The sequence below is a fragment of the Lactuca sativa genome, chromosome 9 (genome assembly GCF_002870075.4).
Source record: "Lactuca sativa cultivar Salinas chromosome 9, Lsat_Salinas_v11, whole genome shotgun sequence".
Lineage (NCBI taxonomy): Eukaryota > Viridiplantae > Streptophyta > Magnoliopsida > Asterales > Asteraceae > Lactuca > Lactuca sativa.
Window position 1 is genome coordinate 46351276 of NC_056631.2, and position 16371 is coordinate 46367646.

Consider the following 16371-nt stretch of genomic DNA (forward strand, 5'->3'; position numbering starts at 1 on the left):
CTTATGAGTTTAATAGAGTAATAAAATGAAGACTCTTCATTTTTCTAACTCTTGTGTTCTTTTAATGGTTTTCAATCCAAGAGACTTTTGGTTTTCCATAACTTGAGGACAAGTTATGGACTCCATTAAATCACATTATGATCAAGAATTAATCTACCACATAGGTTACACATAATTCCTATGATCATCTAAACATCATAAGAACAAGATCATGAACATGAGCACTTTCATATATCAAAATCACACTTAATCTTTGTAATTTTGATAACTAGTTGTTGTAAATGAGTTAGAAAAGACATTACACCTTTTAAAACAAGTTTTCAAGTACCAAAACAGTTTAGGGTAATGTTTCTAATCCATTTCCAGCAACTAAAGTCGAAAACCTGCACTCTGTTGACCCTACTCGCCGAGTGCATGAACCTACTCGGCGAGTAGGTTGAAGATACAAGTGAGCTCAGCGAGTCCCCCCATGGACTCGGCGAGTTCAACAGTCAGACATCAATTTTTTGACTTTTTCAAGCATATTGCAACAAGTATCAAACAAACAAGCCTAGGCTCTGATACCACTAAAGGGTTTTGAGCATTCTAACACTTCCTAAGTGTACATGCAACCCTAATAAACCTTGGATCTATGTTTGTCTAAGATACATGAAAATAATTATTTTTCCAAGGTTCATATCCTAACTAGCATGGCATGGGGAACTTGAATCAAATAAAGCTAGTAGAAACACTTACCTTGTAGTTGTAGTTGATTGCTTGGAGTTTATGATCCTAGCACCAATAGTGTGGATGCCTCAAATGAAAGTCACAAATCACCACAAACTTGGAACTTTGAGAGAATAGTCACCACTTCTCTTGAAATCGGACCTCACCTCAACAAGTGTCAACTAGTGTGATTTCAAGAACCAAGACCTCCTTTATATAGTGTGGTGGATTAGGGTTACATCCATGTAAACCCTAATACCCATGTCTCTTCATTTCCATGAGATCCATGGGTTAAAGCTCCATGGAGTATCCATGGACTTCTCCATCCAAGCCTAGCCCATTCCAAATAAGCATAGGCCCACACTATATAAATATTGAATCCCATATTTAATTAGTAATATCTTTGATCACTAAATTAATCCTAGATTAATTATAGATCACTACTAATTAAATAATATGATCTTATATTAATATATTAGAACTTATAATATATTAATAAATCATACCTTGTACTATTTTCAAATATTATCCATAAATTGTTCGGGTGAAGTGCAACCCAAATGGACCATGCCGGGTCGGGTCAAGTACATACCAAATATAGTTATGGGCTTAGACACTATATCCAACATTTATGTGGTAGTATGATATGATGCTATGTGCTAGTGACAGTAGGGGGAGATAGTCCCCGAGATATCCGGCCGGTAGGGCCGAAGGGGTAGTCATACCCAGCCATGTTAGATAGACACTGATATTGCGATACATGTTATGTAGTAGTAGTAGAGGGGAGAAATAGTTCCCCAGTATCCGGTCGAGAGGACCGAAGGGGAGGCCAGCACCCAGATATGCTAGGCAGTATCCGGTCGAGAGGACCGACGGGGAGGCCAACACCCAGATATGCTAGGCAATGTCCGGTCGAGAGGGCCGAAGGGGTAGGTTGGGCACCCAGATACGACTGACAATATGTGTATGTTATGTGATTATATGGTATGTGGTACAGTGGGGGAACTCACTAAGCTTCGTGCTTATGGTTTTCAGTTTTGGTTTCAGGTACCTCCTCAGCTAGGGGAAAGGAGCCGGCACGGTAGCAGCATGTCACACACACACACTCTCTGGTTTCCGCATTTACGAGATTCTATGGGATTTATACTCTGATTTTGATTGGTTGCATGATTCGGCTTTTAGACATGGTTTACGTTGTGTTATGGTTGATCAAACAATGTTTTTAAATATTAATGTTTTCTAAAGTAATGTTTTAAAACGAAATTTTTGGATTTGAAAATTGGGTCGTTACACCAAGCAGGAAACTGTGGCTGATTCAACGTGCGAATCAGAGTACATTGCAGCGAGCGAAGCATCGAAGGAGGCAATATGGTTGAAGAACTTCATCGGTGATCTTGGAGTTGTATCTGCCATAAAGGAGCCCATGGAGATTTTCAGTGATAATGAAGGAGCGGTTGCCTTGACCAAGGAACCGAGGGATCATGGTAGATCTCGACATATCGACAGAAAATATCACTTTATTAGACATCGTGTAGAAGAAGGACAACTCGTGGTGAAGAGGATATCATTAGAAGATAACTCGGCAGATCCGCTTACAAAGGGACTGAGCAGGGTTAAGCACTTGCAGCATGCTAGGAGTATTGGGCTGAAGGATGATATTAGTATAGATTAGATAGTATTAGAAACGTATAATAGATAAATGTAATTAACATTTGATGATTAAATAAAAGAGTATTATTTATGAGTAATGTTACTGTCTTATGTTAATTGTTTAACTATTGTTTCACTTTGCATGTTTTGACTTCCAGAATAATTAAGTTTATTAAGAATAATCGAATTATTCAAATTGTCCACAATCGTTCATATGTTGGAAGTAGGTATGAATGAAGATTGTCATGAATTGGTGTGTAGATTGTCTAAATGGTATTAGACATAACAAAAGTTTGCTGCAACGTTCATGAGTGCTTATGAACTAGTTTTGAGCATTGGAACAAACCCGCGCTTGCTGGAATCACCTTATGGAATGTGATAAAAGGGTGATCGCAAGACGATATTATCATATGGTCTTAAAACCTAGATATATGGTTTGTTATTTGTTAATTGGTTGTACATTGATAATGCGAAACCGCATCAGTAACTTGATGTTATAAAACGCATTGTTGTGTATAGTTGATTAACGAATAAGTAAATGCATATAATTCGAAGTTTATCTGTTACTTTTATCCTAAGAGGTTAAAAGCGATATCTCGGCCGCTCGATGATTTGATTTGACTTATGTGTCGGGCCCAGTCAGAACTAAATTGATGTGTTCGATTAAGTTCTATGTCAAATGAATCTGAAATCGAGAAACCAAATGCTAGACAAATTGATTCCATAGAATTGTCAGCATGATATCTAAACAGAGGACTATACGATCCCTTATCTGAAGGACAAGATTGATAAGATCAGAGTTTGACAACGTCTTTGAGAGCTACGATTGCTAATCGGATTATACTTGTATATATAGTTACTAGACTTATCCAAGTGGGAGACTGTTGGAATAGTGTCTAAGACTGCAACTATATTAGGCAAGTATTTGACCCGGTTGTGCATGGTCCTTTTGGGTTGCCTTCACCATAGCAACTTGACAGGATGATTTGTAATGAGAGAAGAAATATTATTAATATATTATGAGAATAATATAAGGAATAATAATATTATTATTTGATTAATATAAGTCATAAATTAATTAGGAATTAATTTGGTGACTTAAAGAGATTAATTAAATAGAAGGGTATAAACTGTCAATTGTATGATAGTTGTACTTTGGGCTATAATCCCTTAAGGATAAAGGGGGACGGTTTTGAGGGCTTTGGATAGACCTTGAAATCGTCCAAGGCTTATCGTTAGGGTATTGGATTGCTTAGGGCCTAAGTTATCCAAGTAGGGTTTAAGGGTGAAACCCTAGGAGCCTTACAATAAATAGACCCAAGGGGTTGATGAAATCGGCACTCTTGCCTTTGGAAGAACCCTGGCCGATTTCTAGCTCACTCGCCCCTCTCTCTCCAATCATCCTCTTGCTAGTTGGTGTTTGTAAGCCATTAAAGGAGTCACAATTGTGACTCTAAGCTCCAAGGACAAGAAGATTCAAGCAAGCAACTTAAGGTAATCTTCTAGATTTGTTTTATTATGGTATTATACTAGAATTATCATTAGAAGTCTTGGATTCAATGCATGTTTAATTAGAGAAACCTAGATCCAAGCATTAGGGTTTGTATGTGCACATAGGAATGTTCACATGGCTATAACCCATCACTTCTAACACATAAATATAAAGTATTAGCTATGAAATACGTGCTATGTGTTATATATTATTTGTCTATTTGAAATGGGCATGGAATTGATGTTTTATACAGGTGTTAAATGACTTAAACTGTGTAAGTATTTATATCTACGAAAATGTTGGGTAGAACATGGGTAGATGGGATAGTTGGTGACTATGGAGTTAGCGCCTATTGTATAAACCTTGGTGACTATGGAATTAACACCTATTGTATAAACCTTGGTGACTATGGAGTTAGCGTCTACTGTTAGATAAACCTTGGTGACTATGGAGTTAGCGCCTACTGTTAGATAATGATAATATGTTAATTAAAGTATAATCACATATACAAATCTCATTTATAATAATAATAATAATAATAATAATAATAATAATAATAATGTTTGATAAATATGTTATCAATAACAATTAGAATTTGACAACGATATATAAGCATTTATAATACGAATCTAAAGCTCCAAAACCTAACTCAAATTTTGAAAGTTTATTTTGCTATAAGGTCATATTAAGTATATGAAAAGTGTCATGATTTTAGTTTTGAAGGATGCAACAAGAGTGAAATTATTACTTCAACCAGATATATTATAGAAAAAAGTATTAAAATGTCATCATAACAAAGAGTAGGTTCAATGGAGCGAAATGTTTTTGAAAATAATACTCTAAATTTTAATGATGTTCAATCTTTGAAAAAGAATATAAATAAAGTATTATCAGTTTTTTGATAGAATTTGTAATCAAGTAATGGACTATTTTTGTTTTTAGCTGCAAGAAATTTTCTTAATAATATTTTATAAGAAAGGTATGAGGCCTTAATTATTTTTGCATAAGGCTTTCAAAATCTTAAGGTCCGACCTGATCACTACACAAAACTATTCTCTCTCTCTAAGATTAATTTGTTATATTAATCTCTTAGTGTTTTGAGTATTTCTCTTTGATAATATGTCTAGGTTAATTAGATAGGTTACTTTTATGAGTGTTTGAGTTTTAATTTAATAGGTAAATAAAAATTTAAAGTTCTTAACACTTTGAAAGCGAAAGCTTTGGTCCTTGTATACATATGTTAAACAGTGGAGATAGAATATGAAATTCACTATGACTTAAGTCTACTATTTAAGTTTTTGATACATACGTCAATAAATAAACTATGAACTATGTGATTTGGCGTTAAGAATGATATTGTGATGATATACAATGTGTTTGGTTTAGTTTTTTTCTTTATCATAAAATTTCTTTTAAGAATAGTATGTATTGACTTTTTTTTTTTTTTTTTTTTTTTGGAAAAACAGTTTTTGAAAAGTATTTGAATTAACTTTTATACGATGTAAAGTTGAAAAACCAATAAGTTGGTTTTAAAAACTGTTTGACTTAGTTTTTTTAGAGAAATAACTAAGTTTTTAAAAAATAATTTTAGGAAAAGCTCAAAAACTAGGATTCTTTAGTTTTTTAGAAAGCTCTATATTTTACCTATATAAAAAACTCTAAAAACTATTTCAAAAGCCATTTTTAAATACCCAATTTTTTTTTACGTATTTTATTATCTTTTCAAAAAACTAATTAACTAATAAACTATTTTTTCGAAGGGATGATCCCATGCTCCCAAATAGTTAATGGTGCTAAAATAAAAGGGAAGAAAACAAAAGCAAGCGGTGGAATTAACTTTGAAGGAGTTCGTTAAAAGTACAAAACATGTCTCGTCTTTATCAATATAAAATGATAATTAAGTTTCGCAAAGAAAAAAACAAAGAAAAAAAATCATGATTTGACCCATCTTCCTTATTAATAGTTTAGTCTAGTCAATTCGTTTACAATTGAAAGTCAAATAAAAACCTTATTTTTCTAATAACCAAAATATTATTCTTATCTATATATTTTGGAAGCAAGATAATGTTAAATATAACGACATGCATATGTTAAGTATTGTAAGTTTTTTGGTTTTAATTATGTTGTGATGTGATTTAATTTAACTATTATTATCAACTGATTGTAATTTTATTCGTTAAAATCGTAGTGTTTTTAAATGCCGTTAAGTACTAATGATTTTAGGAAAAAAAAAAAAAAGCAAAAAAAAGGTGGATAAGAGTGTTATGACTTATGACTTATGAGTAGGAGGTGACGTATAATATAAATGTTGTTAGGTTGAGACATTTGTTTTCTTTGTGTCAGCAACATGCATTTCCATTTAATTCTTCATATGTTTTTCACACTAACCCAACACCCAACTGCAACAGGATTTTCCAGCTACTTTTATATATTTTTTTCTTTTGAAAAAAATAAATAATAAATATCTTGCTTGAAAAGTTTTCAAGAAAGATTTAATTCGTTGATGATAAGTTTCTAATTTAAAAGAAGATGATAGCTTAGGTTTGAACTTTGAACGAAAATTCATCATGTACATGAGTAGGCAGAAATCAGAATCGTTATGAAATAGAAAGTAGAAACCTTGAACGGGTCCAACTTTTTTCTATTACTGAATAGCGGAATAGGCCCAAAGTTAACTATCAAATAACGTTTCTTGGGCTTTGTAAATAGGCCCTGCACATATTGAGAATTGCAAATTGTAACAACTAACACCGAACACAATAAAATAAAAGAGAATTACTACGGTAGAATATATAGATTTCTTTTATACGGTTGCTTAAAAATATATCTTATTTTATAATTTTAGACATTTTATATAGCTTTTAAATTATTTTTATTGGCTGAAATTATATTATTTTCTGAAAAAATTAATTATAAGTAGTTACCAACAGGTTGATTTTGATAAATTCGCACCTCTTACGATACTCTGCGAACACTTTTATTAAAAGTCAACTTAAATAAATATTTATATTTTTTCGGAAAACAGTGCAAATTCAACTAAGAAAAATATCTTAAAAATCAAATAGGATGTTTATATGGAAAAATAAGGTGTCTTTTTAGCAAACACATTTTAAAATCATTTTTTTTTCTTTTCAATAGAATTTATTTATGTGATATATATTATTAATTCATACAAAAATTCTAAATTCTAAAATTTCAAATAACAAAAACAAAATATTATGTAAACGAAATAAATTCATACGGGACCTATAAATTTAATACATATTATTAGAATTTACACATTATTCTAGCTTTACAAGACACCGGTCTATTTTAGTTATTGGGGTTTTTAATTTACACAAACAGTGGTTGACTAATTTTTGATTGGGAGTCATGTATTTATGTGGAGTAAATTACACAAATGGTCCTATGGTTTGGGGTAATTTGCGCGTTTGGTCTCTAACTTATTTTATTAAGTCGGAAGGTCCGTACTGTTTGTTTTTGTTACCCGCTTGGTCCCTACTATTTGTTTTTGTTACATGTTTGGTAAATCACATATGATTTATATGGACAATATTTACTTTTGCGTTTTCGACTCAATAATTTTTATCGTGTATATAGTTAAATATGATTATATATTTATTTCATCACATATGATTTATATGGAAAAAATTTGTTTTTGTTCATATAAATCTAATGTGATTAGATACATATAATCACATGTGATTAAATGCAAGAGAAATATTATTAAATCGAGTATGCAAAAAATAATTTTGTCTATATGAATCATATGCGATTATATGTATTTAATCATATATGATTTATTTGTGCAATTTTGATTTTCACGTCTTCAATTAAATAATTGGTTTCACGTAATTAATCACACATGATTATATGTGGACAAAACTCGTTTTCATGTTATTGATTCATTAGTTATTTTCGTCTATTTAAACACATGTGATATATATATATATATATATATATATATATATATATATATATATATATATATATATATATATATATATATATATATATATATATATATATATATATATAGATGGATTCCTTCATTATTGAATTGTGTTTCATTGATTTTTTCTTTAGTGTGTGTTTTTATGTATTATGCTCATTTGGTTGTCTTAGACAGAAAAAATGTTTGTTTTGTCTGAATCAATTATTTATTTATGTAATTTTTAATGATACAAACAAATTTTAGATTTCAGGGTTTTAATTTAGTTGCAAGTTTATTTTCTAAAAATACTAGAAAATATAGTTTTCATTATATTGCTATTACGGTTAGTTTTTTATTGCATAGATAAAAAATTTATTAAAATTAATTAAGTAATGTGTTAAGCTAAAATTATATATTATATCTACATATAACCCAAAAAATCCTTACAAAAATGAATTTTAGTTGAAGCCAACTAAACATGATCATGTAATGACTCAGTTTTATTACATATCATTCCTTAGACTACTAAGTGTAACAGCTAAAGATGGAAGAAAGGTAATATTAAAATTTGTGCTATTTTTATTCATCTTTCTCAACAAAGAAACAAAATAAAAAGTTGGACTTGGTTTTCTATTGGAGATGAATCTAACAACTAATATAACTTTTACTCTTTTTACCCAAAGATTAAGATACGATATGCTATCAAAGCTGATCTAATATTGGTAACAGAATGACTAAATAACAAGCTCTAGCATAATCTAACATCCATGATTATAATCAACAACCTTTTATTCCAATATAAAACTTTTGGTTCAGGCATTTGATAGAATGGTTAGGATACATACTTAGTAAGTTCAAATTTTCCCATCACCCAAATTCCAAAACTAAAGAAGAATTGGATCGCTAATAACTCACATATCATAAACCAATTCAACTAAAAAAGATAACCAAAATTAGAAAAATTATGCCAAAAATTAGTATTTATTTTAATAAAATTGTGAAGCATCCACATGAATGCGTATGAGATTTAACAACAAAATTGATGCCAAATTAGCAAAAAAAATCCGACAATTTTTATTATTACATATTAGACAATGATTTATCAAAAACAAATAAAAAAACAAAACCCACCATATAGAACATATCGTTTCTGTAATGCCCGCAGATTCAGACTAGTCAATTTATAGACAATAAGCGTGAAAAATGATTTTTTTACAGAATATTATTTAGAATAAATAATCTTAACTAAGTTATAGTATATGTCACAAGGTTTCCATACAAATAAAGAACGCCGAAATCCGAGTTATAGCGAAGAAGTTATGACCCGTCGAAGTTTTACGGCAAAACCGACACGACACCGGGAATCCTAAAAAGTGAGTTTGTGATAAAATAGATTTTTATCCTTAGTGATCTAAACGAAAGTCATAGTATATGTTAAATCGATAGCGTGCATAAAAAGAACGTCCAAATTCTGACTTCGTATGAGGAAGTTCTGATTTTTCTAAGATTTGACATAGCAGTATGCAGCCCGAAATTCGAATTTTAGATCGATCGATTTTTAGCCGAAACAACCTAAATGAGAATTGAATTCGTTAATAGGAGCTCAACAATAAAAATACAGTCGAAAAATGGATTTCATATGTAGAAGTTATGAATATTACACGGTTGGTAAACAATATAATCATCTCATACTGTTAAATGTAAAATCGGTCGAGAATTAACCGAAGGAGTTAAAAGAATAGTTGTAGATCTTGTCAATACCTATGCGTTGATATAAATAACGACGAAAACAGAGCTCGTATGCAAAAGTTACAGAATTTAGAAGTTGGGATGGGCTGATACGATGTGGGTGACGTGGCACGATCTGAGCCATTGCTTCCTCCCCACGCCTTGCCACCAGATGGTGACACCTGGCACCCAAATCGATGAGTTGGGGGCTCAGAACTCGCTGAGTGGAGCCATTTTTCAGCCTACAAATATTATGCGAGGCTCACTCATTTTCCTCACACCTCAACCCTTCTATATCTTTCTCTCTCTAACTTCTATCTAAACCTCCCCTAACCTCTAGTAACTTCTAAGTGCTAGAGGAAAGCCCCCGGAGCGCCATACGGATCCGAGAAGAAGAGCTTTCGGCTCGGAAGTTCTACCCCCACAGAACCTGGTTCCTAGCCAAACCTCTGGTAAGTGAGATATGCTTACCCTACTTTAAGTATACCTTATGTTTAAGTTTATTATCGTTATTATAAACTTATGAAAAAATAAATATATTATAAAATATAATATACAAAGTGTTATTATAATATCTTTTAACTACCCGCGGTACGGGGAATCTGGTTTGAAGGGTCACATAAGGTTGTTGGATTTCAGAAGTGCTATAATGCCAAAATGGTCCTGCGCTCCGGTGTTTCATGTCTGACCCCTGTCTGTACATAGTAGTTGAAAAGTATTGTTTAACACTTATAAAACAATATCGCTCGTAAATAGTCACAATAAATATTAGACTAAAATCTAGCGGTAATGATACTAGGTTTCGTCGAAGGAAAATAGAATTATTAGAAGTGAAGCGCTGCCCGAGTTGGGAATCATCACTTTAACAAGTGAGTGCATAGTTACTTTCATCTTACACATAGATATGAAGTATTTGATATAAATTACGTGCTATGTGTGCATATTATCTGTGTTCTTGATATCTATGTTGGATGAACCGAATATACATGTTGTATTTGATGTAAATTATATATGTATTTTATACCTATAAAAATATTGGGTAAAGATGGGTAGATGAATGATGAGGGATGAAAGTTGATATAAATCAACATTGGCAGCTATGGACTTAGTGCCCTATAGATAAACATTGGCAGCTGCACCATAACCTATAGATGTTTTTGAACAACGATGTACTCTAAACATCCTGCCAGCTGCGCCTAAAGGATAATATCGACAACTGCGCCTAATAGATAACATCACAATCCTGGCAGCTGCGTCTAAATGATAATATCGACAACTACGCCTAATAGAGAATGTTATAATCCTGCCAGTTGCGCCTAAATGAATATCGACAGCAGTGCCTACTAGACAACATTGGCAGTTGGGCCATAGGTAACGATGGACTCTGTGCCTATTCCTTAGGAGAATCCTTAGGAATGAATAAGTGAATGATAGATGATTCTTAGGGGTGTTTGGTATAGAGAAATAAAATTGCAGCAGTGAATGAAAATGCAGAGAAAAAGAATTAACCTGGAGAAAGAGAATTGATTCCACTATTTGTAGAACTGGGGAATCCTTTAGAGAAATGTTTATGAGAATCATTTCTGTTGTTTGGTTGGATTAAGCAGTGAAATGAAAATGAGCTTTTTTTTTACCTTATTTATTCATTTTCAAACAACATTTTATTTTATAAAAACGCATTATGATATACATCTTAATTTGTAAAAATATGCATCTTTTATGTTTATAATTTTTCATTTTAACATTATTTGTTACAAAATAATTTACTTTCTTGTCAATTACTATTACTCGTTATACATCAAGTATTGAAAACGTTATTTATAATATAAATTAATAAGTTACAAGTAAATCCAAACTAAAAAAATATTATCACACCACATAATAAATACAAAATATAAACAACAATAATGAAACAATGATAGAGTTGTTCAATCATTAAACATAATATCAACTCCACAAAATTAATAATGAAATTTACATAAAAATATGGAATAAACGAATTGTTGGCATGCCTTCCACTTCACTCTTTTTCATACAATCCATTGTTGCAAAGTTGATCGTGTCATCTACATATATACAAACAAGTAGGAGTAGGTAAAAAAGTCTACATAATGTTGAAATAGTTTACAAAAATCCTAACAGCCACCGTTTATAGTGGCATAACTCAACAAAAACTAAACCAAATAAGCTATTTTTATTTCTAAAGCGTAGAATGGAGTGCGAACTACAATTTGGAAAAAAAATCACATCATTCCGAGCTCATATGAAAATGTTATGATGGTTCAAAGTTGACAAAAAATATAAAAAATGTTGAAATACTTTACAATAATACTAACAGCTGCTGTTTAGAGCTGCATAAATCAGCCAAAACTCAACCAAACAAGCTATTTTTATCCTAAAACGTAGACAAGAAAGAAGATTACAATCTGAAAAAAAAATCATCTCATTCCGAGCTCATATGCAGATTTTATGTTGCTTCAAACTTGGACAAAAAATATAAAAAATGTTGAAATACTTCACAATAATCCTAACAACAACTGTTTAGAGCTGCATAAATAAGCCAAAACTCAACCAAACAAGCTATTTTTTTTATCCTAAATCATAGACAAGAAAGAGGACTACAATCTGGAAAAAAGATCACCTCATTCCGAACTCATATGCAGATTTATGTTGCTTCAAACTTGGACAAAAAATATAAAAAATGCTGAAATACTTTACGATAATCCTAACAGCTACTATTTAGAGCTGTATAACTCAGCCAAAACTCAACCAAACAAGATATTTTTTGAGCCTAAAACATAGACAAGAAAGAGGATTACAAGCTGGAAAAAAATCACCTCATTCCGAGCTCATTTGCATAGTTTATGATGCTTCAAAGTTCGACAAAAAATCTAAAAATTGTTGAAATACTTTACAACACCACCAACAACCTTTGTTTATGGATGTATAACTTAGCCAAATCTTAATCAACTAAGGTGTTTTATGATCATACAATGTAGCCAAGATTGAGGAGTACAATCTGGTAAAAAAAATCAGGTAATATCGATCAAGTATGATGATTTTATAGGGGTTCAAATTGGACAAAAAATTTAAATGAAAAACAAACTTAATAAGCAATAACACAGGGGAGAAATCATTACACTACAAAATCAATATCAATGCATAGATAAAAAGTCTTTTCATACCCTAATAATAGGGATGTCATAGTATCCTTCAAGATTATGAATGAAGTAACAGAAAATTGCTCTAACTCTTTATCTATTTTCTTAGGAGAACTGTCATCTCAAATCGGCATCTTATCAGTTGGTGCTTTCATCATGATCATCATGTCTTTAAAATCCGAAACCAAAGTTGAGGAACCTCTCAACACAAATGAACAAATCACAACTCTCCTCCACCTTAACACTGTTACCAACCACTGTCTAGACGCTATCTCACAAAGTCGGGTCAATTTGTTCAACATCCTCACCAACCAACACATCAACCAACCGCCACCACCACGAGCTCCGTTATATCCTGTCACCGACCATCAAAGTCACTACCATCCCTGGAAATAACACCACTGGATCCCCCACCGCCACTTTCGCAATCTTCACAATTTCACCTCTTCACACCCCCGTTACCAAGCAAGCACTGTTACGGTTGCCAACCCAATCAAAATCACTACTTCCGCCACCGATAACACCAGGAACCTCATAATCGCCACCACTATTATCGTCTCCTGAACCATTGCTACCAAAAACGCACCACCACGCTTGACGTAACCACCACTACTATAGTCATCACCAGTGGCAGACCTTAGCGGAGCATTGTGTTCCTGGGACACCCCTACTAAAACAGTCTGCGTCCGCGTCCGTCATTGGTCATCACCACTACCACCACCATAAACTACTTACGGCGATATCTCACCACTCTCAACTATGCAACCGAACAAAATTTCTCCTTCTTCGATTGGAACCCAACCCACTGTGGACTTCCAAAGCATATCATGATCCTGACCTTGAGGACACGACCATTTTGGAGGGGCAGAGTATTGATATGATAATCCAAATGGATCAAGGAAGAAGTAAGGCCCAAGAGAGACAAACATTTGCAAGGCTATTCGACTCGGAGTCCAGGAAGAATAGGTCATTGAGTTCAGTTGTATTTCCTTGTTTTTAGCATTACTTGCATAGTTTCCATTCCACGAGGTCCATGACCATTTTAGTTCTTGTTCTGCATGCATATTTATTTGACTGTAATGCATCCTTCAAGATTATGAATGAAGTAAACATAAAACTACTCCAACTCTTTATCTATTTTCTTGGGAGAATTGTCATCTCAAATTGGCATCTTAACGGTTTGTCTCTAAATACTTGTGTATATAATCAAATTATAAGTGTTTTTAACTTCTTTAATCATGCATTGAGTGTGGAGTGTTATTCCCTAGTGAGTTTTGTTATGTAAATTGTATTTCATGAATAAGATCAAGGTTTTGAGGTTTCTTTATAAAATGTAAGATTCCATGTGAATTCGGTTTTACAAATTAATAACGATTATTAAGCAAAGAATAAGGCATCCAAGCTAGGTACCAATTCAGAGCAAAATAAATTTAGGTACAAAAGGAATAAACCAAAGAGTTTGCTTTCGATGACAATTAAAGTTCATGCATGGAAAAGAAAAAGAAGATTTTCAAAATTTACTACTTCATAGCTTTAGATATATGAGGAATGATCCCAAATAAAACTCGGATTTTTTTTTTTTTTAACAATTAATTTGGTTCAACTAAACACATGAAATTGGCATATATGTGAAACAATTTTACATTGCATTTATCATCTAGATAAAAATGCCCAACCTTAGTTATTGCATTTTCGTGATGGTCAATAAATTCAGCAATGAAAAACTTTGATTTACTCATTTGTGATTTAAGATCTAAAACAGGCATCAAGTTAACATTATCTCGATCTAAAGACTTCAAGACAATTGCCAGTCTTTTCTGATGTCGAATGTATAGTTCAAATCCAAGTAACACTTATTATCGTCATCAAGGAACTACAAAAGATAGAAAGAACCACAAAAAAAGAGTTGTTAGAAGATTCTAGGAGGTATAATCTGCATACTTATTTGACGAAAGACTGAAACCTGAAATTCGTTACCTTAGTTTTGGCAGAATATGATCCTCTAGCAAGTATGCCAGAAGGGGTGGTATCTTCAGGAATTTCATGGGTATAAAGCTCTTGTTGAGGACTAAAAGTGCCAATCATTTCTTTCGTCTTGTCAACTGTATAGAACATATCAGTCAACTGTACAAGATTATGTAAACAATAGACGATACGTGTGTAGAAATGGAACATACCTCTGAGACCAGTTTTCCAAACAGTGTTGGTGTACTTGAGACCCGACACAATGTTGTTATGAACTTCGAAAGTGAATTTGATAGTGTAACGACTTCCTTCTTTAAGCGTAAACCATGTTCCTTTGATTTTTCCATTATCAGGAATTGGAAGAACCAAATCCTGTCTACCAGGAGATACAATAGCAAGGCTCAAAATCTTGACTTCTGGATCTAGAGTTTCTGCAACAATAATAGCATCCGAGCAATAAAGACTATCAGAAACAAAAACTAAAATAAAATTTTTTATTTTAAGCGAAAACAATACTTTTCATACGAGAATCATCTTCATACAAGAAAAGTGATCGAATAATGTTTCTTGATACGAGAATCATCCTTCACAATCTAATTTCTAACAACATACTCAAATCAAAGCATTAAATTTAGGAACCTTTTTTTTTTTTTTTTTTTTTTTTTTTTTTTTTTTTATGAATTTACCTGCAACAGCGTTAATATCAACAGCTCCAAGAAGTTGTTCTTTCCATCTCATCAAGCTTTCATCGTCCTACATACTCATCATTAAGACACAAGTTTTAGAGGTAAAAACTTTGATTCCGTACAAGAAAACTGAAAAAATGAAGTTACTTTAAGCGATTACAATTGATCAATGCATATCCGAAGCTCTAATACTTCTTCATATGTCCGGAATATTGTTCAATGGTTAACAACATGAAAAGAAAAGGAAATGAACTAACCTTGTCAGCTTCATACTGTTCTTTAAGGGTGCGTCGAGGGCCGATTTCTATCTTCCCTTGAACATCTTCATCTTCTTCGTCTTCTATTACGTTTACAGAGCTCTGGCTCATGTTCCTATCAATCTTCGCCACCCAAGCAGAATCTTCAACCTCTACATCAGCTCCTGTGTTTTCGATATTTTGGTCTTTTTGATCATCACTCTCCTGTTTTTCAACAAATCCCATGGCTTTGGAACTTGAAACGATATGTACTATTAACAGCTCGTAGGGAATTCCATTCAACAATTAATGGTGTTATAATGAAAACAGACAAATACTAAAGATCTTAAATTGCTAAAGAATAAAGACCAATGATGAAAGTACAAAGACTGGTATGGCTTTATAGGTCCATACGGGAAAGAATAATGTGGGTGGTGTTCCACAAAGCTCTTTGTTATTAAAATATTGAACATGGAATATTTAAAAACAGATAGTTTTTTTTTGGGTCAAAAAATTTGGAAAAGGAAAATAAATCCTAAAGGAAATGTATCCATCATCCTTCCAACAAGATAAGACACAGTAAAACGAGAGAGATGAGAGAAAGATTTTTTTATGTTTGATAATTTGAAGTACAAAGAGAGGGAATATTGGTCATGTCACATGTGAATTGTGATGATCTTGAGAATATTATCTACCGAAAAGAATAATGGGGAAGAGAGAGATCATGAAGGTCACTAAGGTGCACTATCTTCCACGAATATGAGACCACGATTTCAGGGGAAACTCAATACATTAGACAGTCTAGCATTGAGTT

The 16371-nt window shown here is 32.5% G+C and overlaps 1 protein-coding gene across 1 annotated transcript; it reads right to left on the reverse strand.

Moving 5' to 3' along the window:
- Window positions 1-14219: 14219 nt before the first annotated feature.
- LOC111919501 (rho GDP-dissociation inhibitor 1) lies at window positions 14220-15939 on the reverse strand. Its single transcript, XM_023915051.3, has 5 exons — window positions 15579-15939; window positions 15322-15388; window positions 14848-15066; window positions 14648-14772; window positions 14220-14543 (listed from the first exon to the last, which is right to left on the reverse strand). The coding sequence occupies exons 1-5, from the start codon at window positions 15801-15803 to the stop codon at window positions 14466-14468; spliced, it is 714 nt and encodes a 237-aa protein (XP_023770819.1). The 5' UTR covers window positions 15804-15939; the 3' UTR covers window positions 14220-14465.
- Window positions 15940-16371: the final 432 nt, after the last annotated feature.

Excerpts from the sequence above, each read along its gene's own strand:
- LOC111919501 (XM_023915051.3), bottom strand. The coding sequence starts at position 15,803 with ATGGGATTTGTTGAAAAACAGGAGAGTGATGATCAAAAAGACCAAAAT. Across the intron at positions 15,067-15,321 it reads TGATATTAACGCTGTTGCAG|AAACTCTAGATCCAGAAGTC; the intron begins GTAAATTCATAA and ends TTATTGTTGCAG. Across the intron at positions 14,544-14,647 it reads CATATTCTGCCAAAACTAAG|TTCCTTGATGACGATAATAA; the intron begins GTAACGAATTTC and ends TATCTTTTGTAG.